Below are 27,550 nucleotides of genomic sequence, written 5' to 3'. Positions count from 1 at the left end.
AGATTGTTGCAACTCAGGGAGTGGAACACGTGAAACAAATACGCTAATTACTTAACAAGACTTTCCTGTAATAATTTTAATGTTTGTTTTCCAGACAGTCCCGATCCAACTAACGGACCAGGTAACTATAAAGTCCGTGTCTAATTTTGCAATTCTCATAAAAGTTTTATTTATTGCAAACATTTTTCTGCCCAGAGGTAACAATAATTTCCCTGTGGCAGCTTTATGTTTTTTAGGCAATTCAAATCCTACCCACGAGACATATATTCAAACCAACATTTTTTAAACTAGACCTCACAGGGTTTGAACTGCAACAATTTAATTACACGCAAAATTGCTTTATTTAAATCTCGCGGATCTAAGCAAACTGTTAGTTTTCCGTTTTTCTTTTCTACTATTACAAGAGAGTTCACCCACTTAGTTGGTTCTTCTATTCTTTTGATTACTTGCATGCTTTCCATTCTTTGTAGCTCCTGTTGTAGTTTGTTTTTGAGTGCAAATGGAATTTTTCTGCTGGGACGGACTACGGGACAAACTCTGCTATCGGTCTTTATTCGGTGACAACCTGGAACACAACCCAACCCTTGAAATAAATCTGAAAAGCTGGACAGCAAATTTTGTTCGTCACTGACAATCGGTTCCAGTTTATTTATTAGGCCAAGAGTTACTGGTCCATTTAATCCTATAATAGGCAATGCATTAATCTACACAACAACAAATGGTAGAGTAAATGGTTGCTCTCTGTATTGAAGTACTAACTGTCCCACAAACTGGAATATGGTGGCCAGTATATGAGATCAATCGAATATTAGTAGAAGAAACATATGGACGTCCCTGAAGTTTTTGAAAATCATTTCGTGACAAAATATTTACTTGGGCTCCCGTATCTATCTTAAAACGAAGTGCACGTCAACAAGCCAATCTTTTTGTGAACTAGTAGTACTTACAGAGTGCATGTTGTACGTCTGAATTGTATCCGCGCGTTGCGCTTGCGGGTGATTAGCTGCACTGCAACATCGAGCGAAGTGGTTTCTTCCACGACACTTCAAGCATCGCCTTCCCCAGGCAGGACACGCTCTGACGTCATGTCGCAAGGCACAGAATCTGCAAACTCGAGGCGCTGGTAATTGATTACCACGTGGTTCGCGTTGAACAGCATCCAAGCTAAAACTTGTAGAATTTGTTGATCGAAACATTGTCATTTGCGATCTTACTGTTTCGTTTGTTATGCACATTTTAATAGCTTTTTCAAGCGTTAGTTCCTCTTCCCGCAGCAAACTTTGACGAAGTTGATCACACTTGATACCAATAATAATTTTGTCTCGGATTAATGAGTCGCAAAGATCACCGAAATCACAGCTTTTAGACAGTTTTTTAAATCGGTTATAAAAACATCTATTCTTTCACCATCATTTTGATTTCTAGAAAAAAAACTGTATCGCTCGCTGGTGATATTCTTCCTCGGACAACAGTAGCTTTCGAAGGCATTGACTACAGTTTCAAAGTGCATTTCTTGTCCTTCTTCAAATTTAAATGTTGAGTGGATGGTTTGACCTTGCTCTCCCAACACGTGGAGCAACATAGATGTTTTAACTTTTGCAGCCTTTCCGTCATAACCAACAGCTGTCAAATAAAGCCTAAATCCCCTAATAAACTTAACCCAGTTTTGTGACACATTGTCACTCCATTGCATAGCTTCCGGCAGTGAGAACGAACCTCCCATTTTATTTGAAAAACCACTTCTGACACCATGTCATGAACGCACACACCTTTAAGCGGTTACCTGTATTGACTGCCACGTTTAAGACGCGGTACACGGTTATATACGAAACGTGACGTCATAACTCAGGGACGACATCTAGCGGTAAATACATACATCACAGGTATGTTGCCGCCCGTAAGATTTCAACGATAAAGTTTGCAGTGTTGAATAACAGTTTTACTGAATAAGTCAAGTTATGCTTGAATTAAATTTTAAAGAGTATTTGATTACTTTTTCTTATCCGGCAGCATAATATGAAAAAAATGCGTTTTTTACAGCTTGCTGGGCTGCAAATCAGTATCAAGAAAATTTTTACTTACTTTCATTTACATTTATTAAAAAAAATCCAGGTTTTACAAAAAATAGGACTTTAAAGTGAAACATGGACAACTTGAGGTTATTACTTTTGGCAGTGCTTTCGTTTGGATCAACGGGTAAGTGCAGGTACAGCGATTTTCCCAATGATTAAAAGTTAACCAACAGCAAACGAATCATGTTGTTCTTAACATTAAACATTAAACTAATCAGATAAGGTTTGCAGTTGTACCTTTGTCTGAAAATGCTAACTTGATGGAAAAATCAATCTTTTATAACTCAAAATTATATCAGTTGAAAAACATAACCACAAAATCATACTTTTTCAGCTTCTGGAATCAGATGTTACATGTGCACTTTTACTGATCCACCTCAACCTACTACAGGAGAACCAACATGCAGAGGTCCAAACCCGGCTGAAACTCATCTTATTGATTGTCCTGGGGACAACTACTGTACGACCATAACTACCACCGTAACCGGTATGTGTTTAGCCTTCTGTGCAAGTAATAAACACATAAAATCTTAAACCATAATTGTCTGCTCTTTTAAGTAATTAACTTCCCTATCTGAAACTAAATGTGTTGTAGGTACAATATGTTATATTATGAAAATAATTTAGTGCTAGGCCTATCACTTTAGGTCCAATCTATTGTATTTCACCTGACTGCTTAACAAACTTTAAACTATCGCGTACCTGACGTTAAAGAGTATCTAAGCCCCAAACCGGCAAACATTCTAGCCACAAGTGTTCTGAATAAGCTATTGCTGCCAGGCATATTGTATAACCGAGAATTGCTCATCCAGCAGTTTATTATAAATAATCGACGTTGCGTCATGCAAGACGCCATCATTATAGGGTAGTGGCATATCTCTAGGTTGCACAATAGTTCTAATTTCTTTTTTACGTTCTTGATATCCCTTTATCTTCCTAATATTTTTGTAAGGGTCCGTGAAAAGTGGATAAAGGCCGTATACGTGTTTGGGTTAAACCGATTATCGACCCTGTAGTAAAAGACCAAATACCCAATTAAAAAAAATTGTGATGGTGTCAAATGTGGTGATAAATATAATCAAACATTTTGTTTAAGCTTGTCGTAGTGCACTAGTTGTCTACAGTAGGCAAAAGGTTCATAAAAAAATCTGTCTTTTCCATTTTATCTTTATTTTTTCACGGGGTTCGAACCCAGGACACTCTCGGGGACTTATTCTTTTAAAGACTAAACTTTGAATGTTGTTGCTTTTCAGCTGACGGCGTTACTGCAACAACTGCTGCAAAGACATGTGGGGTTTTTCCAGGTATTACTGGTTGTTTTAACACCGTAGGTAGAAGTACATGCACTATGGTTTGCAACACAGGTGAGAATAAAACATTGTACATAAATTGCATATGTGTAATCAAACGTATCTAACTTTTACTCCTCGGCAAACCACAGTTGCAAGTCGTACTTGGCTATTGGGGTCGTGTTGGTAGGCCTACATCGATTTCAAAAAAAGAATTGATTTCCGGCCTGACTTAACGCTTTGCACATTTTTGTCGTAACTTTTCTTGGTAAATCAATAAAGGTGTGATAAAATGGGGGAAACACTTTATGTGTAAAAATATATCTGCTAATAGTGTTGTTTTGTGCTTTTCAGATAGTTGCAACTCAGGCAGTGCAGCTAAAAAACAATACAGTATTTACTTAAAGGCTCTCCTGTAACAATTTTCATGTTTGTTTTCCAGACGTCCAGGTATATCTCAACCCAACCACCAATCCAGGTATATCATAAAGTCCATGTTTAGTTTTGCAGTTTTTACATTTGGGAAATAAACATAAACTTATTTTCAACAAATCTTTTTCAGACTCAACAATAAAATGTCGTGTGTTTAATTTGCGGTTTAAATACTTGTAAAGCAAATACACATTCCAACAGACAGACGTTTTAAACTGGAGGTCACAAGAGCTGCAACTTTGTTACTTATTTTCCAGTTACCACAACCAGCGGACCAGAAGGTAGTATTTAGTGTCGGTTAACAGGGGGAATTTAAAAATGTTGCTGCCCAAGCAAAAATTTTGAGCAAAAACGTATTTTCTGAACCAAAGTAGTAATGTTGAACTGAGGCAGAAAAGTGGGTTGTTACCTGCACTGACTCACTACAAAAATCCATATTTTCGAGAGACTTGTTTTGTGGTTTTGAGTTGGACAGGTTAACGCTTCTAAGAGAGAAATGTTTATGATTTAGACGGTTTTGCGCAGTAATCACATTATTCTGACTCTGTTTGCTGTATTTCCCTTTTCTTACATGTGCAGGAAAAACAAACAAAGCGTAAGCTTCCTAGCAAAGATAAAACTTTAAATTAAACATGAATAACCTGGTTCTGTCAGCATTTGCAGTGCTTGTATTTGTCACATTTGGTAAGTGGAGTATGATAAAGTTTACCAAAATTATATCGCCCAAATCAAATTGATTAAACTAGTCCGGAAGATGTTTGTTGTGTTTTAGTCAGAACTTCCAGACTCAGAAATGCTTTCTACATTATTTTACAGCTTCGGCAATCAGGTGTTACGATTGCACTTTTACTGAGCCACATGTAACGGGTGTGAGTGACCAGACATGCAAAGGTCCAAACCCGGATGCAACTCATCTTATAGATTGCCAAACTGGGATAAACTACTGTTCGACGGTTGTAAGCACAGTATCTGGTATGTCTTTAGCTTTCTGTGCAAGTAATTAACATTTAAAATCATAAATTATTTTGATCATAAGATGAACATAAAATGAACTTAGTCCCGGAAAGACTCCTGTCGTGGGTTCGAATTCCACCACATGATAGATTTGTCTAGCCACTCCTTGCCATATGGCAGTGAATGCTTGGTGACCGGCTGATTCAGTATTGCGCCCGCAATAGGCCTGGTGTACTGCCATTTTCATGATGCCTTTTCTCACCAACTGTCAGTCGTTTAGGAATGAAATATGTTTTTTTCTTTTGTTTTGAAACAAACCTGACACAAGCAGCACTTTTAATAACACTACCGTTTTTAGCTGGCGGCGTTACAGCAACTGCCGTTATAAGAACGTGCGGAGGAGACCCAGCTAATGCTGCTTGTCAGAATGTAGATATTGCAAATGTGTGTACCTATGTCTGCGACACAGGTAAGAGAAAATATTTTACGTATTTGAAGTGACAAAAAGTTGACATACGTTGCGCTAATTTTTTTTTGTTTCTAGATGGCTGCAACACAACCAACGGATCAGGCAAAGTGCATTTCAACCTTCTTATCATGTTGGTGACTTTGTTTGCTGGATTCCTCGTCAGCAAGCTGTAAATTCCACGATGACCAATCTTAAATAAGCCACACATGTCATGTAATAATTTGATTTCAAAGCTGTAGTTTAGATTTCTTGTCATTTAAATGTTTTTAACCAGTGATTTAGACTTCCATTAACATTTTTACTTCAAACTACTACTAAAGATGCTGAAGTGTAATTAAAACTCGTAATCAATTTGCCACAATATTTTGGCGCCAATTGGTTAATGTGACGATAACTAGTATTGTTTACCAAGTACATCAACAAATGTTTTTAAAAAAATAAAATAAACACAGTAGACGAAACGCAGTGGGATTTTTATGATGGTTATCATCTTGGTGACGTTGTATTCTGAGCTACACTCATGTGAGGAATTATCTTTTTGTTTGTCGATTTAGGAGAGTTACTTCGTGCGCAAGCGAAAAACTAAAAAATTTGATCCCCTGTTTTGTACACTCGGGGCGCTAGAGGTCCTCTTAAAAAAGAAGAAACGATGACTGGCGGCTGAATAATGTACAAATGCGCGGCTTGTTTGGTTTTGTGGAATACACAATGCCGGGTTTTGGTTCTCATCGTAAAACAAAACAACGTCACAAATTGGCTAAAAGTAAAAAATGTTTGAAAACAATTTGGCTTCATTTTGTCTTTGATGGGACATAGCAGTGGTAGGTGGTATGTGTACAGAATGTAAAATTTTGATTCTTGTGCTTCATCTGATATGCACACTGAATGTTAAACTCAAACTAAATTAACCTTTGGCTGGTCATTTTGGTCAGGTTTCTGTTATAGCAAAATAAAAAAGAAAGATTTGAAAAGCGTTATTAATGTTTTTTTATCATAATACGCCAAGCCTATGCAAATCGAATCAAGAAGGATTCCCAAGCATTCTTATGTGACTTGTCGATCAGCCTGGCGTTCTATAATGTATTTATGGCGTGTTTGCTGTCTGCATCGACGCTTTAGCACTAATTCCAGCACTTGATCCATGTATTTTAGCTATATACAATATCGTTAAGGAATTAGACATTATTGTAATTAAGAGTCGTTAAGTTTTAGTTGCTTTAATTTTCACTATGTATCTTTTCTTGGCTGCGTTTTGTCCTTGCCAAACCTGATAGCGTCCAGTTGTTTATGGTATTTTATAAAACCTCGGAAGACGTTGGCAAAAAGTACCAGTTTGTATTAAACGCCCAGAACATTACATACGAAATAAATTGCTATTTGAAGTTATTTAATTATTTTTCCTAAACAGCAACTGAAAAACAATTGTTAGATTTCATTACAAAGTAAAACTTGAGAATAGACTCTGATACTGCATGCATTTGCTTGGTTCGGCATTTGTATTTTTGGCTTATTGTTTCTTTTTTGCCAACTATGAAAATCTCATAGATTGAACAGACATAAACGTGTGGTTTGGATTTGTTTCTCTCAAGATTTAAGTTGTACTTAGGTAAGAACGCTACTTAACTTCGCTAGCAGTACAGAATTTCTGTCCACACAGTTTCATTGTTACCTGTTTAAGCATAAGCAGTATTACAGATGGTTTGCAGAACAGGACAATGACATTTCTATTTGTTGGGGGACGATGCAATAGGTTCAATTCACACTTTCGATTTTGAAAAATAAAGGCGAAAAAGGTGGTCGCTTTCTTTTCCTACATCCTTTCTCACATCCTTGGCATAAAACGCTCATAAAAGGTTGCAAATAGCGTTAGGTTTGTTCTTGTTAACTGACAGCTTCAAAAGAACCCATAATGTTATTACAAACATGAAATCTAACATGATTTTCTTCCAAACAGGAAGTTGAGACGCTCAACAGCAAGTCGTAAACATTCTTTCTTTCAAACCGGTTTAAAACAGGCTGTGCTTTGTTATGGATTCTTACTTAAAATTTTGATTGGTTAAGGTTTACATTGTTACACCACATTTTGACTGCATAATTTAACTCATACTAACAATCCAATTTTAAAGCAGTTAAGCAATATAACTGTAAGATAGTGCAGTTATAGGGATGTATGGTAGAAAATGGCAACATTAAAAAAGGACAAAACCGCTTTATTGCAATGCCACACCAGCAAGCACGTTAATATATTAAAAAGCAAGCCGGGTATGGCTACATATTTTTGTGTCGTATTTGTTAAAAAAATTTCTGCGGAACAATTAGTTATGTGCGGGGCCAAAAAGTAAGCTATTCCTCACTTTGAAGAACGGTAGAGCTACTAACACAAGAATTCACAATAAAAAAGTTTGCTAACTACCGATAGATGACGTGAAGAGCGAAGTTATTTAAATTCACTGTGAGACAGGTTTAGGGTTAAGAACTAAATTTAACATAAGGATTTTTTTGTTATTATTATTATGAGTTATTATTATTATTATTATGCAACCTCAGCCCAACCCTAATCCCCCTTTTCTACAGAAATTGCATTTTTAATACTTGCGAATGCTTCCTGCGCCATCCATCGGTATTTTACAAACTTGTCTGCTGTGAGTTCCTGTGTTAGTAGATCTTTCCTCAGAAACCCACCCACATCGTAATCGACCAGCGAGTGTTCTACCTTTCCGATTTTTGCGTCTTAAGTCACTATGTTAAGTCACCTTGTTGCAGGTTTCTGTTTCATTTATTTCACCATGGTTGGTGTAGCGCCCATCTGTATATTACTGTGCGTTACTTCGGTATTTTTAGGAACCACTGATTTAGGCGAAATACATATTCCTTTGCCAAGGATTTTATCTTCCATTCGTTTTACTGTATACGGCATTAGGTTACTTTTTTATTATATGATTGACCCAGTAGATTTATTGTTTGCTTATCGGATCTCAGCACAGCCAGTCAACCAAGTAGTAAGCTCTAAAGCCACTTTCTGATTCCTTGTCTTCCATAAAAGATTTTCATTTTAGGCGGTTTGTGGGGTTCAAAAAACTTTTCACTGTTATTTTTTGTTTTCTAGATGTGAACACAATCAGCAAGTTATATCAGACAAAATAGATTTCAACATTTTTGTGATACTTCTGACCTTGTTTGCTTGATTCCCTTTAGCAAGGGTTTAAATCAACGTTTGCTACTTTTTTGTAAATAGTGCTTCACTATCGTTTATCATCGTTGCCACCAACTTGTATTTCAAAATGAACCATATGTTATATTTCTCGCCCAAAACGAAACTGTTTTAACCGGTTTAATCCGGCTTAGGACAGCCATCGACTATTAAGCGACATTGTTTGAAATACACTACGTTTTACTACGTACAGCAAGTCGCACTGAAAGTGAAGACTCCATATTCTTGGGGGACTCAATTATTTGAAAGGTGACGAGTTGTGACTAACGGAAATCGAAAGAGGGAATTATAAAAACAATGTGCTTAAAATTTTAATCATTTGTTTTTGGGTTTATTTTAGTGCAGAAGCATACATAGAGAATTCTGCAATAAAAGCAGTCAAACTATAAACCATTCGACTTTGTTCGGTAAACGCTATCAAAAATACTTAATTAGTGTTTGTTACAACAACTTCAGATAAACCACTAAACCGTAAGTTTGTTTTGACGATAACATTTTAACTTGAAGCATGAAGAACCTGATTCTGTCAGCATTTGCAGTGCTTGCATTTGGCTCAGTTGGTAAGTGAAGAAATATGTGACAAAGTTTTTTTTTAAATTTAACCATCCAAGTCGGATGATATCCATTAAATTATTGTGGCCGAGAAGAAGTTTATTGTGTTTAAGCCAACTTCATCTTACAGCTTCAGCCATCAGATGTTACAGTTGCACTTTTACTGAACCACCTGTACCGGGTGCGGGCGAGCAATCATGCAAAGGTCCAAAGCCGGCTTTATCCCAACGTTTAGATTGTCCTGCGGGGATCAACTACTGTTCGACGGTTGTAAGCACGGCCACCGCTATGTGTTTAGCTGTTTGTGCAATATTTAAAATCCTCAACCATACCACATTTTTATGTTCATGTCGTTAAAATATTTTTGTCTATTTGTAATCGGACAGAAGATGTGCTTATTTTAACTCTAATCCAACATGATTTTTTGTTTAAGACTAAAATACGTTTTTTTTTACTTATTTCTTCTTTTGAAAACAAACGTGTCACAAGCGAAACAATAAAAGCACTATTGTTTTTCAGCTGGCGGTGTTAAGACAAGTGTTGTTGCAAGGAGATGCGGGGGTGATCCAGCTGATTCTGGTTGTGTTAACATAGCAGGTGCAAATGTGTGTACCTATTGTAACGGACAGTAACGCTCCCCTACAACAAAAACTTTTCCCGCCGTTGCAATCATCACACCATACATGCATTGTTACGTCAAAACTGCTGACCTTGTCTGTGTCCCACTTTAACAGTTTTCTTTGTGTCTGCACGTGCAGTCCAGTTAGTGTTACAGTAGTGTATGAGTTAGTTGTGAGCTTATTAAGTTATGTTATGGTACATACTTTATGTGCTGCAAGTAAGATTGTTTTGACTATTTGTAGTTATTACGTTCTTTATTCTATTTGGTTTAGGTGGTCGAAAATCGTTTTAAATCACTCTTCATTTCAATAAAGTGCATGTGAAACTGACCGCTCTTATTCTGCCAGTCGAGAGACTGAAAGGTAGAATTAGCAACTATGCTTGAATTCTACACCTATGTCTGCGATACAGGTAAGAGAAAATATTTCACATATTTAAAACAGCAACCTAAAATGTTTTGACCAACCTTTTTGCTTTTTGCTGAACAGTCTTTCATGGAATCTTCTGCAGTAACATACTGTCTGTACCTTAAGTTGGGTTGTTTTGAATACAAGAGCAACACAAAAAAATAATACTGCAGGATTTAATCCTTAACTTCGTGTAATAAAGGGAATTATTATTCATTGCGTTTGTGTTGGTAATATAATTAGCTAACTATCTTTATGGGGCGTCCCAGGTTTAATGTAGCCTAAGGTTCTTTTTATCCAGTGTAAGTGAGCTTTCTCGCTAAAGAGAGTAAAACTTGGTTAATGTATATTTCAACCAAACGGTTTAATGAAACAAGCCACTGTGAAAGAGAAAGCTAACATTACATTACTAATAAGGCAAAGACAGTAAAATGTCATTCCTTTTGTGCTGTCCAGGCGCAGAAAAACTGTTAAAGACTGTAAAAGGCCGAACGTTTGCTGAGTGAGTCAGGTCTTTAAGGGACAACATTTATTTCGGACCAGGAGTTGACATAGGTTGAGCTAAAATGTTATTTGTTTTTGGATTTCAGATGATTGTAACACAAGCAACGGATCAGGCAAAGTACATTTCAACTTTATCGTCATGTTGGTGTCTTTGTTTACTGGGTTCATACCAAAGTATTAAATTTAGTATGAAAGTTTTGAATTCAGGGATGATCGCTACTGCAAATAACTTTAAATAGTCAGCTGGAAAACTTTTGTCACCTAAGGAATCTCCCGCAGACAATAGAATGTAAAAAAGAAGAATAGTCATATTTGACTTAATTGGATCATTAAATTTTTGTGATTTAGATTCCAGGCTGATGCGATGTCAACGTTTTGCAATTTGAATACTCCTTCAAACTGTGATTTAGAATCTAATAACTTTAGCACATTTGGTTCTTAAATCTGTTACTGATGACACCAATATGTAAATAAATCTGGCAATAAATATTTTGGAGTCAATTTGTCGTTAGAATAATTACGTCAGAGTTATGATTACCAAAATACATCAAAGAATGTTTTCAACGAATTTAAAAGACAAAACGCAGGGAGCATTTTTATGATCGGCATCATCATCTTAGTGATGTCGTGTTCTGAGCTACACTGATGTGAGGAATTCTCTTTTTTCTTTGTCGATTTGGGAGATTTTATTTATGCACAAGCAAAAAAAATACGGATCTTTTTTACCTGTTTTGTACACTCGGGGCGCTAGGGGTCTTTCAATACTAGAAACGTTGCATCATAAATGTGCTAAATATTAACCAAACTGGAAACAGATGTGCTAGGTTTAGATGTTACAAAGCGCGAAAATGTCAAGGCACAATTGGTGGATGGATGTTAATTAAACCTTTACTACCAAGCGTTATGTGACAGAACTCATGGAAAAAACATAAATCATATGCTCCACGTTGTGAAAAGACGCAATCAGCTTTGGTTTTTGTGTTACAACATGCTCGTAAATAACCTGGCACTTACCAGAGACCCAGAATACAAATCAAACAATAAAAGTCAAACAGTACTTGAAATTAGCAGAGCAGTTTGTGAGATGTTTTGCATGTGGGTTTGGACCCTCACAAGTAGGCTATACTCGGTAATGTCCGGTATATGAGGCTCTGAGAAGTGGCATTCATAACACTGGATACCCGAAGCTAAAAAGCAAAGTTTAAGTGAATTACTATCACTGGCACGTTCACGCACAAAGTAAAATTCTGTACATTGGTTTGATGTAAAAAAAAGGCATGGGAACAAATGTCAAAATTGTAAAACAAAAGCTATAAACAATTAAAAATACCTACTCAAATCAACTGTGCAGATTAAAATCTGTAGATAGGTAAAGTATATATATCTTGTCTTATTTATAATGATAAAATGCAGGAACTGATCCAACATCTTGCCAACAAACAAACGGATCCAAATCCGCCTACTTAATTGGAATTGCACAGACAATTTTCAAATATAGTTTTATTCTGCCAATGGAATATTTATAGGAATCGACTCCCTTTTTTAACATCAATAAACTTGTTTAGCAAAGGAATGAAATTTAATTTAATGGGGCGTGGCAACAATAGTAAAAATTAGTTGCATTGATCTTAGCAGGATCCATCGGGTCACGCCCCCTACACACCCCAACCGAGCGTTTTATTGAGTGAATTGAGCTGGAATTTTTTGTAAACCGACACAATAGCAATTTACGTTGACATTGGAGTACACACTCTTTAAATGCCCCTGTTCTGCATTGTGGTGTTTGGATTTTTGCTGTTTTTTTAAAACCACTTTCTCGGTTGCAATTTGGAGCCTTCAAAGCTCTGATCCAAACACAAATTCAAATAGAAATAGAAGTTAAAATTTGCAAAGCGGCACGAACCAAAACCAATAAAGTAAACACTGGGTGATAATTTATGAGCAACATGAGTTTCGAAACGAGCTTCAGAAACTTTTGTTTGCCACTACTTAAATGGAATTTTCTCACCTGTTACGTTGGTATGCGAATGCTTCTAGCACAATACATTGGTTTTTAGCAAACTTGTCGGCTGTGAGTTCTTGTGTTAGTACACCTTTCCACACAAACCCAGCGCCATCAGAATCGACCGAGTTTATGTTTTACCTAAGTCACCATGTTAAGTCACCTTGCTACAGGTTTGTTTCTGGTCGTTGGTTTATTGTTTAATGCGTTTCATTTACTTTATCGTGATTGGTGTAACGCCCATCTTTACATTAATGTGCGCTACTTTTTTTCAGGAACCGATGATGTCATTTAGCCATTTACTGAAAACTGACTAATTCTGTCCCAACGAAAGATTTTATCATCCACTAGAGTCACTTGATACAGAACTTGGTTACTTTTTGCTTAGATGTAAAGGATTGTTCCGTATTTTTGTTGTTTGTTTATCGCATGTAAATCAGTAAATCAACTAGTAATCTCTAAAGCCAGTCTCCTATTCCTTGTGTTTCATAGAATATATCCATTTTAGCTGGTTTTTGGGATTTAAAAAAAACTTTTCACTATTGTTGTTTGCTTTCTAGATGTGAACACAGTCAGTGTATCAGACGAACTACATTTCAACATTCTTTGTGATACTTCTGAGTGTTAACATCAACGGTTGATATTATGTTGCAAATAACGTTGAAATCGCCTTTGGTAACTAGTAGTTTAACTATCGTTTATCGTCGTTGCTAGCAACTCCTAGTTTAAAAAAGGCATATATTATATTCCTCGCCCAAAACGAAACTGTTTTAACCGGTTTAATCCGGCTTGGGCCAGCCATCGACCATTAAGCAACGTGGTTTGAAATACACAACGTACATGTTTTACTACGTACCACAACAAGTCGTACTGAAAGTGCCATTTACAGTCAGCTGAAAGGGTGGTTTATTTTATATAGTGAAAATGTAACATAAAGTAGGCCTACACATCAGATTTTTTATGAGGTAAGTCATTGCTCCCTGCATACCACCGCCCTGCAACAAAAGAAGTTAGTGTCGATCAACACTGCGGAAATTTTACATCCCAGACAAATGTTTTTAGCCAAACGCCTTTTGTGAACCAAGGCAGTAATGTCACATGACTAACTATAAACATTACATGGCTAACTATAAAGATACATATCGTTGAGGGACTTAATTCTTTTTAAGGTTTGAGTCGAGCTGATAAGTGCTACGTCAGTAAGAAGAGGTAGAGGCTTGTGATTTAAACATCGTTTGGGCAGTAATCATTTTTCTATTATCACTAACAGTAATCAAAACAGATCAAAAGTTAAAATTATTACCTACAATGTTCTCAGAATTTTAATCCTATGTTTTAGGGTTATTTCAAAGCAAAATTATATCGTAAAGAATTCTGCAAAAAAAACAGTGAAAGTATCAACTTTGGTAAACGATATCGAAAATGCTTAATTAATTTGTGTTTGTTACAACAACTGCAGATAAACAACCAAAACCTACCAAAAGTTTTTTTATTGCAAAGTTAACATCCAAATTGAGTCATGAAGAACCTGATTCTGTCAGCATTTGCAATACTTGCATTCGGCTCAGTTGGTAAGTGAGGAAATATGTGATAAAGTTTTCAAAAGTTCAACCATTTAAGTTGTATGAAATCCATTAAATTATATTAGCCTGGAAATGTTTATCGTGTTTAAGCCAGAGTTTAAGAAATTAGAAAAATGCCTTCTATTTTAATTCACAGCTTCAGCCATCAGATGTTACAGTTGCCGTTTTTCTGACCCACCTGTACCGGGTTTCGAGGACCAGTCATGCAAAGGTCCAAACCCGGATGCATCTCATCTTATAGAATGCCCTGGGGCTAACTACTGTACAACTGTAGCAAGCACAGGTTCCGGTAAGTGTTAAGCTTTCTGTGCAAGCAATTAACATTGTATATCATAAACCATTTTCAAGATGATAAAATAATTTTCCAGTTAGGGTTAAGAGCTGAATTTAACGTTGAAAACCAAGGTTTTTAGGTATACTTTTGTGTATTATTATGAAACCTTAGCCCAATCCTCAAAGCCCAAACCGTAAGCATTTTTTTAGACAAATGGTGATCAAAAAATTTCATGTTATGCTAACCAAACATCAGTAGTATCGTGATAAAGATTGAAATATGTTGTTTTTGACTTCTTCCTTATTAATGGCAACTGTGAAAGCATAGCGTTTAAAAACACCATCTTTTTAGCTGAAGGCGTTACAGCACGTGCCGTAATAAGGCAGTGCGGAGGAGACCCAGCTGATTCTGGCTGTGAGAAAATAGGAATTGCAAACGTGTGTACCTATATCTGCGACACAGGTGAGAGAAACTGTTCCACACTTGTAAAACAGCAACCTAAAATGTTGTGACCAGCCTTTTTGTGGGTTCTGCTGCAGAAACTGACTGTCGGCACCTTAAGGTAAGTAGTTTTGAAAACAAAATCAACACACACAAAAAAACTAATGTTGCTGGATTTATACCTTAAATTCGGTGGATGAAGGGAATTGTAATTTATTGGGTTTATTATGGTATATGGAACCAAGCTTTTGTGGAAGAGACAGCTAACACTACAAAGACAGTAAATTGTCATTCCTTTTGTGCTGTCTTTTAGGGGCGTGCTAGGTTTAATGTAGCCTAACCTTCTATTTATCCAGCGGAAAAGACCTTTCAAGCAACAGAGAGTTACACTTGGTTGGTGTATTTGTCAACCAAACAGTTTATACTGATACCAGCTATTGTGAAAGAGAAAGCTAACACTGCATTACTAACAAGGCAAATACAGTAAATTGCTATTCCGTTTGTGCTGTCTAAGAGCTGAAATATAAAATGTAATTGACAATAAAAGGTCAAAACTTTGCTGAATGCATTAGGGCTTTAGGGGACAACAAATATTTCGGACCAGGAGTTAATATAGGTTGCGTTAAATTTAATTGTTTTTGGTTTTCAGATGATTGTAACACAACAAACGGATCAGGCAAAGTGCATTTCAACTTTTTCATCATGTTGGTGTCTCTGTTTTCTGGATTCATATTGATCAAGTTTTAAGTTAAGGGCTAAGTCTCCTGCTGTAAATCATCTTAAATAGTCATTTGACTTAATTGGATCATTAAATTTTTGTAATTTAGAATCCGTACTGATGTGATTTCAACGTTTTGTGATTTCAAATTTAAATACTCTTTCAACCAGTGATTTAGATTCCTACAACTTTGGTACTTCATCTGCTTTAATCTGCCATTGACGACGCCAAAATGTAATTCAATCTCGCAATAAATTTGCCACAATATTTTGGCGCCAATTCGTTAATACGTTGGGTACGTCAGAGTACTGTTTGACAAAGAATTAAATAAAATAACTACAGAAGTAGAAACGCAGGGGCAATTTTGAAAATGGTTATCATGCTTATGATGTCCTATTCTGAGCTACACTGATGTGAAGAGTTCTCTTTTTCTTTGTCGATTTAATTACTTTGTGGGCAAGCAAAAAGCTTTATTGTCTTTTCATACACGTGGGACACTAGAAATCCATATTTCCATGTGTAGTGATGGTTTGCAGTTAAGGACAATCAAATTACTATTTGCTGCAGGACGTTGTAGTAGGTTCAATTCACACTTGGCAAAAATGAAGGCAAAAAAGTTAATTATGAGCAGAAAATGCTCATGAAAGGTTGCAAATAGCTTTAGCTTTGTTCTTATAAACTGACAGCTTAGAAATAACCGATAATTTCATGGCGCAAATTGAATCAAACAGGATATTTTGTCAAAAAGGATGTTTTTTACGCCCAACAGCAAGTCGTAACATTTTTTTCGTACCGGTTTAAACAGGTTGTGACTTGTTATGGATTCTCACGTAAATCTTTGGTGGATTAAGGTTTGCAGTGTTACACCACTTTTTGAGTGCACACATCAACTTATACTACGAATCTAATTTTAAAATAGTAATTTTTGTATAGCTGTACGCTGGCGTGGTTTAGGGCTATGCAAAAAATGACTACAGTAAAAAGCAGCTTTGTTGCAAAGCAAGTACGTAAATATAAGCCGGACATTGCTAGATATGTTTGTGTCGTATTTGTAAAACGGTAAAGGTATTAGCACTAGACCTTACAGAAAAAAAGGTAGCTAAATACTGGTCGACGGCGTAAATGGGCGGTTAATTTTATTATTATTATTATTAGGAAACCTCAGACCAACCCTAATAGCTTTAACCGTTGGATTTTTACAAAAAAATGCACTTCAATTATTCTCGAATGCTCTTAGCATCATCCATCGGTATTTAGCAAACTAGTCTTCTGTGAGTTCTTGTGTTAGTGGATTTTCCCTCAGAAATCCGCCGCCATTGTAATCGACCAGCATGTGCTCCTTTTTGATTTTTACGTTCAATTACCATGTTAAGTCACCTTTGTTTTACGAGTTTCGTTTGTTTTACCGTGGTTGGTGTAGCGCCAATCTTTACATGATTGTGCGTTATTTTGGTATTTTCTGGAACCGATAGTGCCATTTAGCCGAAACATGTATCAATTATATATATATGCAAAGAAATAATTTATCATCCACTAGTCACTGTACTTAAATATTATTCATACATTTTATCGCTCCATAAACGAAACTTTAACTGTTTTAAGGACAAGCCTTTAATGGTCGATTTATTATGGTAAGTTGAAATGGTGGTTCATTTTACAGTGTTTTTCAGTTTAAACATAAAACAGTTAAAGCCCGATTTTTATGAGGTAAGTTATTGTTCCCACCTAACCACCGCCTTGCAACAAAAGAAGCTTGTGTTTAGTGTCGATCAACACTGGGCACTTTTACAGCCCAGGCAAATGTTTTGAGCAAAAACACCTTTTGGTATCCAAGGTAGTATTAGCCACATGACTCACTGTAAACGTTCAATGCCTTACTACAGTATAAAGATTCCATATCGTCAAGGGACGTATTTATTTGGAAGGTTTGAGTCGAGCTGGTAAGTGCTACATCAGTAGGAAGAGGTAAAATTTTGTGATTTAAACATCGTTTGGGCAGAAATCATTTTTCTTTTGTCCATAACAGAAGTCGAAACCCATTAAATGACAGAATTATAACAATTAAATCATTTGTTTTGGGGTTATTTTAGTACAAATGCTTAAGTAAAGAATTATTCAAACTATTCGCTTTTGTTCGGTAAGCGCTATCGAAAATACATTGTTTTAGTTTGTGTTTGTTACAACCACTGCAGATAAACAACCAAAACTGAAGTTTTGTAACAAAATTAAGATCCTAAATTGAAGCATGAAGAACCTGCTTCTATCAGCATTTGCAGTGCTTGTATTGAGCTCAGTTGGTAAGTAAAAAAAATGTGATAAAGTTTTCAAAAATTCACCTATTAAAGTCGGATGAAATCCATTATATTATCGTGGCCTGGATAATGTTTATTGTGTTTAAGCCAGAGCTTTAGAAATCAGAAATACTTTCTTTTCATTCCGCAGCTTCAGCACTCTATTGTTACGATTGTCATTTTTATGACCCACCTGTACCGGGTGAGGGGGACCCATCATGCAAAGGTCCAAACCCGGATCAATCTTATGTCAAATATTGCCCTGTTGCGACCTACTCCTGTACAACCTCCATAAGCACGGGCACAGGTTTGTGTTTAGGTATTTTTGCATTTTTGTAAATTCCTAATTAAAACATAATTAATGTTCATATTATTAAAATATTTTTGCGCTTTTGTAATCGGGCAGATGTGGTTATCTCAATTCTAATCCAACATGACTTTTGTTGAAGACTAGTTTTTTTTATACTATTTTCACTTTTTAATAGAAACCTGTGACAAACAAAACACTAAAGAACTATCGTTTTTCAGTTGACGGTGTTACATACGATCATGTTAGGAGGGGGTGCGGGAGGTCGGTTTCTGGTTGTGAGGATGTTACAAATGGAATCGAGTGTTTCTATTATTGCGACACAGGTAAGAGAAAATGTTCCACACATTTAAAACAGCATCAAACAATTTTCTGAACAATATTTTAACGGGAACTGCCGCAGTAATGTCTCTTAAAAAAGGTTGTTTGAAACACAAAAGCAACACAAATAGAAAACTAATGCCGCAGGTATTTTTAAAAAAATCTGGTAGATAAAGGAAATTATAATTCATTGCGTTTGGGTCGGTAGTAATTGGTTAACTATCTTTATCTGGGCTTGCTAGGTTTATTATGGTATATTGAACGTAGCTTTTGTGGAAGACACAGCTAACATTGCAAAGACAGTAAATTGTCATTCCTTTTGTGCTGTCTTTTAGGGGCGTGCTAGGTTTTATGTAGCCTTACACTCTATTTATCCAGCGTAAGTGGGCATTTACCCTACAAAGAACAAGACTTTACTGATGTATTTGTCAACCACACGGTGTATTGAACCAAGCTTAAATAACTAAATCCGCATAAGTGAGTGACTTATTTATTTGGAAGGTTCGAGTCTGGTCGGCAAGCGCTCCTAGCTCAGCGAAAAATAAAAAAAGTTAGTATTTTAAATAGCGTTTGCGCAGTAAACATTTTTCTATTGTCACGGACAAAATAGAAACACGTGGTGAGGGTTTGTCATTGAATTAAGGTTTCAGGCCTAATTTCACCGTGTCGTTTTTTTTTCGCACATTTCACACACCATGTGGTATTCTAGGTACATTACACGGTATCATGCGTAACATGCGGTATTTAATACCACTTTTTGTGTATTACTTGCTATGCTGATGCAAAATTGGGACGCTGGTAACTTTTTTCAAACAAGTTTAGTAATATAATTTTAACTTTGATTACCGTATTAAAAATGTTCAAAAATTTTTATTAATTTTTCCCAAATGCTTTTTGTATGCAATCTTTTTTTTCGGATTCATGACTATTTCTCCTAAAAGTCAATAGGAATATAACATCATTATTGCTCTTTTATCCACAAAACGCCTAGTTTGCTTTATGTTTCAATGTCTGACTTATCCAAAGTACAGCTATAAACCACTAAAGTCACGAAAGGTAATAAGATGGGGCAGACCCTTTTATAAAAAGAACATCTTGGGAAAGTAGGCTAAGTCGTAAAACCTAAAGAGGTTAATTAAATTTAACGACTCTGCGAAATTGCCTTTTTAACAACGAGCAAAAAAACATTGCGCCAAAGTTCGGTCAATATTACATTTTGCTTTGCGATTTAAAATCGTATTCGTGAATAACTTGATGTAAAAATACTTTTTGTTTTACAAGTTTTACTGTTTATTTTCCAGATTATTGCAACTCAGACAATCCACCAGGTAACTTGTCAATACGCTTTTTCTACTTCTAATTCAAAAACTCTTGCTCTTTAAGGCATCAAGCCAACTAATGATAATCAGCAGACAGTATACACTGGTCTGAGGCAATGCTTGGCTACACTAACCACTAGCCATTATTTCTCTTTATTTGTATTAATTTAAAAATCTTGTCTTGTAATTCCAATTAATAATAAGCAGCAGACAGCGCACACAGTTTCCGCACCTATATCTCTTCTTACCAGCTTTACCAAAGAGACCTTATAGGTAGAAACAGTGGACATTGTGTGATTCAAATAGCTGTGAATTAACAAAGCTTTATTGTCACTGTTGTTTATTTTTCAGCTCCAACTAACAAACCAGGTAACTATAAGTTTGTGTTGATTTTTTTGCGGTTCTATCATTTGGTCAAAATATATTTATTGTAAAGCTTTTCCTGGCAAAAGTTTACATTAGCTCAACTGTAACCGTGCTATAGTTTTCGAATTTTAAATTGTAAAACAGTCTTTAATTTCGTGTTTTTTAATTGGTTAAAAAATTGTCTGTAAAGCTTTTTCTGGCAAGAGATAAAGTACTTTCATTAAAACAGTGGTCTACGAACTAATTCAAATCTTCCCAACGATACAGGTGAACGCTAAAGTCGTTTATTTGCTTTCCGGTTTTGGTGTTTGTCCCAGATAAACATTACATGAGATATATTTTAAACTAGAGGTCACATATGTCATACAACACTGTAACAACTTATTTTCCAGATACCACAACCAGCGGATCGTGCAAAGTGAATCTTAACTTTCTTGTCATGATGTTCATTGTGTTTGCTGGATTCCTCTTTAGCAACATCGTAAACCGCAAGGTAACTTCTGTATACGATCGGTTTTGATCATTTTATTTGAAAAAACGCAAAAGTCGTATGTAAAGCTGTGTTTGAAACATCGTTCTTTCTGGTTTGAAATTAAAACTCCAACCGTCTTTTTTCAAACTTTTATTTAACGACCTTTGACTTCCTTTTAATGCCGAAACCGACCTAAACCAAAACAAGTTTTTATTACCATATCTAATGTACGGTAGGAGGTAAAAAAGGCCTTTATTCTAGGTTTGAGCTTTCAAATTTAAAACCTAAACAGCTATAGGTTTGGTTTTTTCCCAAAAGCTTGTCAATTTGTTTTCAGTTGGTAAAAAATACGGTAACGGCAGTTGCAAGGTTTTGCGGGGGCGATCCAGGTACTACTGGTTGTTTGAAAATATCAAACGGAGACACGTGTACTTATGTTTGCGACGCAGGCAAGAAATAAAATGACCTACTGGTTAAAAAAAAGACAAAGCTCGATTGATTGATTTACCTTTTTATATTATTCAAATCAGCCGGACACTAAGAAATGAAAATATTTTAAACACTGCTAGCAATGCTGCAAGTGTGTTTTGAACCACATTTGAAACTACAAATACAACTTTTTTTAGTTTATTTGGGTTTGTGAGTAATTAAATCATTATCTGGACACAAAAATTATGAAAGTATCAGTACAGATTTCAATCATTTTATCAGTTGATTGTTCTCCATCAATAAGTAGCCAATGATGACAACATTCTGTGACAAGTTGTATTCCTTGAATCAGTTTTGCTTGGTGGTGGATTCAAAGAAATATAATATAAAAAAATATAAATATAAAAAAAACAATGGAGAAAATCAGATTAAAAAAAAACAATGCAAGCTAAAATGATTCACGTTAAAGTGAATTAAAGAGAAACATTAAAAGTTAAATTGATTACCTACAAATAATTATTATTTAAAAAATGGCATTAGTTGCCTGTTTTAAGCAACTGCCTTAACGATAAAACAACATGGAGGTCGTTTCAATCATCAGTTTATCGACGCTCCATTCTTTTCCCGTGCCAACTCCACTGTAAGCCATTGCAGCAAAATCACCACAGTGTTTTGGATTGTTGTTGTATCCGGTTGATCCAATGCATGCTGTTTCGGGCTCAGTAAAATCATTGCTAAGTTTTACTCCCGGACACAGAGCATATGCCGATTTTGCGGTGCCGAAACCTATCAAAGTTCTAAACTGCAAACAAATTTATTACATACTTCAATTTAATACATACTGCAATTAGGTCTGAATTACAATATATTTTAACAACCAAAGTTAAAGTTAAACAAATCAAACCATGTTCACCTGAATGTACCCCGGTGTAAGATTAGGTGGAGCATTCGGTCCAAAATGGTGAAGCACATCACCCACCGATCCTTAATCAAACACCACAGGTACACTGGGACCGTTGTCATCAGGCCAAGAGTAAACACCAGATTCGACAGGAAACACTTTGTAGAGTGAATACAAGTTGCCCTTGTCTCCGAACGCGTCGAGAAATCTGTTCTCAGTTCGATATCGAAGGTAAGAAGACCTTCTCCAATTATTCAGTGGTGTTCCGTTCGGAACCTTCAAAATAAAAAGATTTTACCAGTTTGAATCAAAATTTCTCAGACAACATAATCCAGCGGTTTATAAATTGGCTTGTTAAGTTGGCTATATAGTTTACGAATTTTCAGTGATTCATTCCTAAGGTCTTTTTAAACGGCAAACAATGCATGTAACAAATCCAAGTGGTTAGTGGTTCAGTCCTGGCCAGTCTGTCGATAATAAGACATAGCAACCTTAGGCCAATTGCCTGGCAAAAGCAACTAATCCCACCTGCCAAATCATCAAATCTCCGGCGTCGATGTCGAAGTAACCTGGGTTTTTGTAATCGTCGCTGGTCGCCGACACCACGTTACCAAAGGTGTTCATATTCGCCCAAGTGTTTCCGTTTGAATCGTACAAAGTGTAGACGCCACTCATCGGTCGCTCGATGGCGTTGTTGAGCAGTTCCAGACATGACGATTGTGCCTCTGTTTACACATATCAGAAATACAAATATCGCACTAATAACTTTTTATGGCTCCACAAAACTGTGCTACATTTTTCAACATATTGATACAAATTGAGAAGAACACTATTTGGATAAAGGTTCGTAAACTACTTAGATTAAGTATTTTTTTTTACATTGTTCTACCTGCGAATAGAGGTTTTCCGCACAGCACAGTTAATGTCAGCAGCAAAACAATAACCTTATTCATTTCTTTCGCTGATTTTTTTCTATAACGAATAAATGAAACATTTGTCACAAATGTGTTATTATTTGCTTCAAGTTAAATTGCTTGATACATTTGCCTAACGTAGAAATCTTCTCTTACTTCTCTTCTCTTTGTTCTTCGGTTCTCTAATGATGTCGCTGATTGTATGAGCCCATTTTGTACTGTTTGGAGAAGAATAAATAGGGAGGAAGCAGAAATTGTTTTGCAAGGGGGCGTCTATCAGAATAGCGTAGCAGGATTGAGTCGGCGATTTTCCTCGGTATAAAACCTTTCCTCTCACTGGGTTACATTCAGTTAGTTTATATCTGAGGTGTAGGTGAGCTTTTTTGTAGCAATCACAAAGTTTTTGACGAATGTATGTGAAAAAGTACATAGAGCTCTTTGTGTTTACGATAAGGGGGTGCTATTGCTCCCTTCAATCCAACCCCCGATTTCAAACTATGAGAATTCCTTTGGCAAACGCAGATGATTTTGTTCTTACCAACTCAACGTTCAGAATACAACTGACTGATCTGTGTGTGCTTTGTCATCGTTGCGCCCCCGTGGTGATAATTATGTCATGTGCGTTTATTTAAACGTGTGCTGCTAACACGGTTAGGCCTTGGTTTACCTATTATTAGTCGACAAACACGTTTTGTTCAAAGTTCTGCATCTTTTTGCACAACTGATTTAAGTCGCATTGCATACGAATTCTCTTCGTTTTACGAATTACAACAGTACCGAAAAAAATAAAACACTTTTGAGTAAAAATCAAATTTTATCGAATGCATTCTTGTTGCCCTTTTAAAGTGTTTGTATTACATTCATTACACTTTCATATTATTCTTTGAAAAAACAAATTAACTATAAAATTATATACATGTTTTGTATTTTGAATCTTCGGTTTGTACTCAATACATTTTGCTGACAATAAGATTTTTTATGATAATCTTAAAAAACTTTGCTGTTTAGCAACCCACGGAGGTCCTGGTTGCCAACCCAGATGTCATGGTTCTCACCGGTGGACAATTCTATATTAAACTGACCTGTTTATACCATCGCGCACTAAGCGATTTATCCAAGACAATTTACTGCTTTACCGTGTACAATAGTGTGTGCAAACTTAATGGCCAACATGCAGTATCGACTTATTTTAATGGCATTAAATCAAGGTTCCTTGTGGATTTTGTGATTTACAGAACTTATGTACTCGATAAATTAACGTAAGACAAGTAACTTTATTCGATACTGGTTCGCGTTTTACAATCATGGTCTATTTTCGCCTTCTTTATGGTCTTCCAAACAGAAATACAATTTTAACTGGAATTTTGAAAGGGCCGAGAATGTTAGGTGCGAAACATTTTATTAATTATTTAACCCTGGTTTCGTTTTCAATCATTCTGACAAAAAGCATTCAGATCCAAATTCTCTTGATCCACCAACAAACAAAAAGGCTGGAGTGTAACTTAACATTCAAAACAAATATAATTTGTCCTTCAAATCGCAACTAACTCGTAAAACACATGTATCGATTAAAAATTATTACATTACATTTTATGGATCTCTAAAAACACGAGAATTGTTTCAAAAATTATTAGTTCAATGTATGGAAAACATTATGGACTAGGTAGGGTGAATGTAAACTGTGAGTTGGTCGGGTCGAAGCCATCTGTGCTCGTTGGTGGCAAAATAGTAGGGATCAGTTAGGGTAGTAACTGACCCAAGGAGCATTTAATTACACAAGGTGCTTACGTAGTGTCGCATTTGTTGTAAAGATTGTAGCGCCAAGAACATCACACAAAAATTAAAGGTGTGAATCTTACTCCTTTAGTTTGTCAAATAAACAGAATTCGTATGCAATGCGTTTTACATAAACGTTGTGCAAAAAGGTGCGGAAACTACGCACAAAACATGTTTGTCGACTAATAATGGGGAAACAGAGGCTATCAATATGAACAACATATGTTTAAATAAATGCACATGATATAATTATCACCACATGACTGCAAAGATGACAAAGCACACACAGACCAGTCAGTTTTATTCTGAACGGTCAGTTGGTGAGGACAAAACCATCTGCGATTGCAAAAGGGATTGTCATAGGTTTAAATCTGGGGGTGGATTAAAGGGAGCAACAGCACCCCTTTGTCGTAAACTCAACGAGCTCTTTGTATTTTTTCACATACATCTATTCACAACTTTGTGATTGTTACAGAAAAGCTCAACTACCCATTAGATTATATGGGATTTGATTTAACCCAAATGAAACAACAGGATATTAGATTTGATATCAGATTCAATTCTGATAGATGCCCCTGCCATAAAATTTTTGCTTTCTACCTATATCTTCTTCTCCGAACAGTATATAATGGGCTCATACGATCAGCGACATCATTAGAGAACCGAAGTACAGAGAGAAGTAAGATAAGATTTCTATGTGAGGCAAATTACCTTGAAACAAATCATAACACATTTGTAACAACACGGTAATTTGTTCGTTGTAGACAAAAACATCAACGAAAGAAATGAATAAGGTTATAGTTTTGCTGCTGACATTAACTGTGCTGTGCGGAAAAGCTGTTTTCTCAGGTAGAATTATGTAAAAACCAATCTGCACCACCTAAGTAGTTTACGAACCTTTGTGAAAATAATATTCTCAATTTATTTCAACATGTTGAAAAATGTAGCTGACTTTTGTGGAGTCATAAAAAAAATGGTTAATGTGATATTATATTTTATTTCTGATCTATGTTTAAACAGAGGCACAATCGTCATGTCTGGAACTGCTCAACAACGCCACCGTGCGACCGATGAGTGGCGTCTACACTTTGCTCGATTCAAACGGGATTCCTTACCTTGCATACTGCGGCATGATCACTAACATGAGAGGTTGGACGCTGATCGCCAGCATCCATGAGAACAACATCGAGGAGAACGGACACTGCACCCAGGGTGACCGGTGGTCCAGCCAGCAGGGAAACTCCCCACTTTTACCCAAGGGTGAAAACACTTGGGCGAATATGAACACCTTCGGTAACGTGGTGTCGGCGACCAGCGACGATTACAAAAACCCAGGTTACTTCGACATCGACGCCGGAGATTTGATGATTTGGCAGGTAAGATTTGTTACTTTATCATAAAGCAGTGATTTTGTTGTTGTTGGCCAATTACAAATACCTTACACGTAAAACACTTGTAAAATGTAAAGCTATATATCCAACCTAACAAGTCAAAATAAAAACTGCTGCGTAGTTTCAGTTATCTGAGATATATTTTGATTTAAAAAAGTAAAAATTGTATTTTCAAGGTTCCAAACGAGACGCCACTGAATAATTGGAGAAAGTTGATGTAAGGTTTTGTGGTTTGCTGCATTGGCTTTCAGCGGAGTTGGAACAGGAGAAGGATGGATAAGCTGATGATTGAAACAACTTTTATGTTGTTGTATCGTTAAGATAAGTTATGTAAAATAAGCAACTAATTTAATTTTTTATTTATGATTATTCGTAGTTAATCAAGAATAATTTCTGAAAAGCTTATGGAATTTAGTTGATTATGTATCGTTCCAGCTTGGATTTTTACTGAATCTGATTTTCTCCATTGTTGTTTAAAATATTTCTGTAAATCAACAGATTCGTATTCCACATGTTAAAAATAGATTGTCGTGGGTTCAAAATAAACGATTGGGTATAATAAAATTAAACACCCGTCATTTCGCCTTATGGTACCTGACACATCTTTTGTAATGCGTACAAAACTAGAATGTTGACTTTTAAACAATCACAGAAACAACATTAATAGAAACAATTGGCAACGTCAAGTTTAGGGCAGGTTTTTTCCCGCAACGAATGATGTCCTCTTTCATTCAGTTTATTAATTACTCCTAATGCTTCTTGTATAAAAACGTTTAGTGAGGATTCGCTTTATTTTGTTTAGATGATTATATTAATAAGCATTCGACATTTTTTTTTGCATTTAACAACATATCCCATCCTTAAGTGGTAAATTGTATGAGCTCTTTAATAAATCGTATACTTCAACTGCGAAACACAGATCCAACTTGCCGTGTCAGATAAACAGGGATTGACCATATAATACTGTTTATCCACTGACAACGTGCTGCGATGAACTTCTGAACTTCGTGTATGATGAAACAGTGAGCCTATCGACTTATAAGTTTTAAGTGTTGGGTAAACAGTTGGTGGCAGCGTGCACACTTATCGTTTCAACAAATATTGAATTCACTTTCTATTATTAGATGCAAACGTGCGCACTGAGAAGTCTTCCGACTGGGAAGTCTTCCTGTTTTGACGAAACCCGGATACTTGTTTGTGTTTTGAAACCAGATAAAAACTGGTTTAAGGGCCGGACCAAGACTGTTGTCAACGACAAATATTCTTACGGAAGTTTGTTCACTATTTACACTCTAATTTATTCTCATAGTGGCCAATGGAAATTTATGGAAATCTTTCCTAATTTACTCAAAGTCCTACAACCATGCAATTAATGGGTCAACGGAACAGAAGTCGTTCACAGGTTAAGTGAATGTATTTGACCTGTATTGTTTACATACAAATAAAATTAGTTTGTGCTGTTGTTTTGGAGATTGGATTTCGCATCCCAATTTTGTAAACTATGCGTTTAACATTAGAGTAACAAATCTATTTG

At 36.0% G+C, this 27,550-nt stretch overlaps 2 protein-coding genes and 2 pseudogenes across 2 annotated transcripts; 2 read left to right on the top strand and 2 right to left on the bottom strand.

Moving 5' to 3' along the window:
• Positions 1-287: 287 nt before the first annotated feature.
• On the bottom strand, positions 288-1,880 carry LOC145211351 (uncharacterized; annotated as a pseudogene).
• Positions 1,881-14,032: 12,152 nt separating this feature from the next.
• LOC145211191 (U-scoloptoxin(05)-Cw1a-like) lies at positions 14,033-15,558 on the top strand. Its single transcript, XM_080080030.1, has 4 exons — positions 14,033-14,084; positions 14,233-14,385; positions 14,722-14,832; positions 15,461-15,558. The coding sequence occupies exons 1-4, from the start codon at positions 14,033-14,035 to the stop codon at positions 15,556-15,558; spliced, it is 414 nt and encodes a 137-aa protein (XP_079936156.1).
• Positions 15,559-21,596: 6,038 nt separating this feature from the next.
• LOC145211033 (intelectin-1-like) lies at positions 21,597-22,888 on the bottom strand. Its single transcript, XM_080080021.1, has 4 exons — positions 22,825-22,888; positions 22,464-22,660; positions 22,032-22,211; positions 21,597-21,836 (listed from the first exon to the last, which is right to left on the bottom strand). The coding sequence occupies exons 1-4, from the start codon at positions 22,886-22,888 to the stop codon at positions 21,597-21,599; spliced, it is 681 nt and encodes a 226-aa protein (XP_079936147.1).
• A 2,522-nt stretch (positions 22,889-25,410) lies between these two features.
• LOC145210872 (intelectin-1a pseudogene) lies at positions 25,411-26,237 on the top strand (annotated as a pseudogene).
• The last annotated feature ends 1,313 nt before the right edge of the window (positions 26,238-27,550 follow it).

This window comes from Phallusia mammillata, chromosome 1 (assembly GCF_965637545.1).
Source record: "Phallusia mammillata chromosome 1, kaPhaMamm4.hap1.1, whole genome shotgun sequence".
Lineage (NCBI taxonomy): Eukaryota > Metazoa > Chordata > Ascidiacea > Phlebobranchia > Ascidiidae > Phallusia > Phallusia mammillata.
Note: the sequence above shows the minus strand (reverse complement) of the source record. Positions and strands in the feature narration are given on the sequence as shown.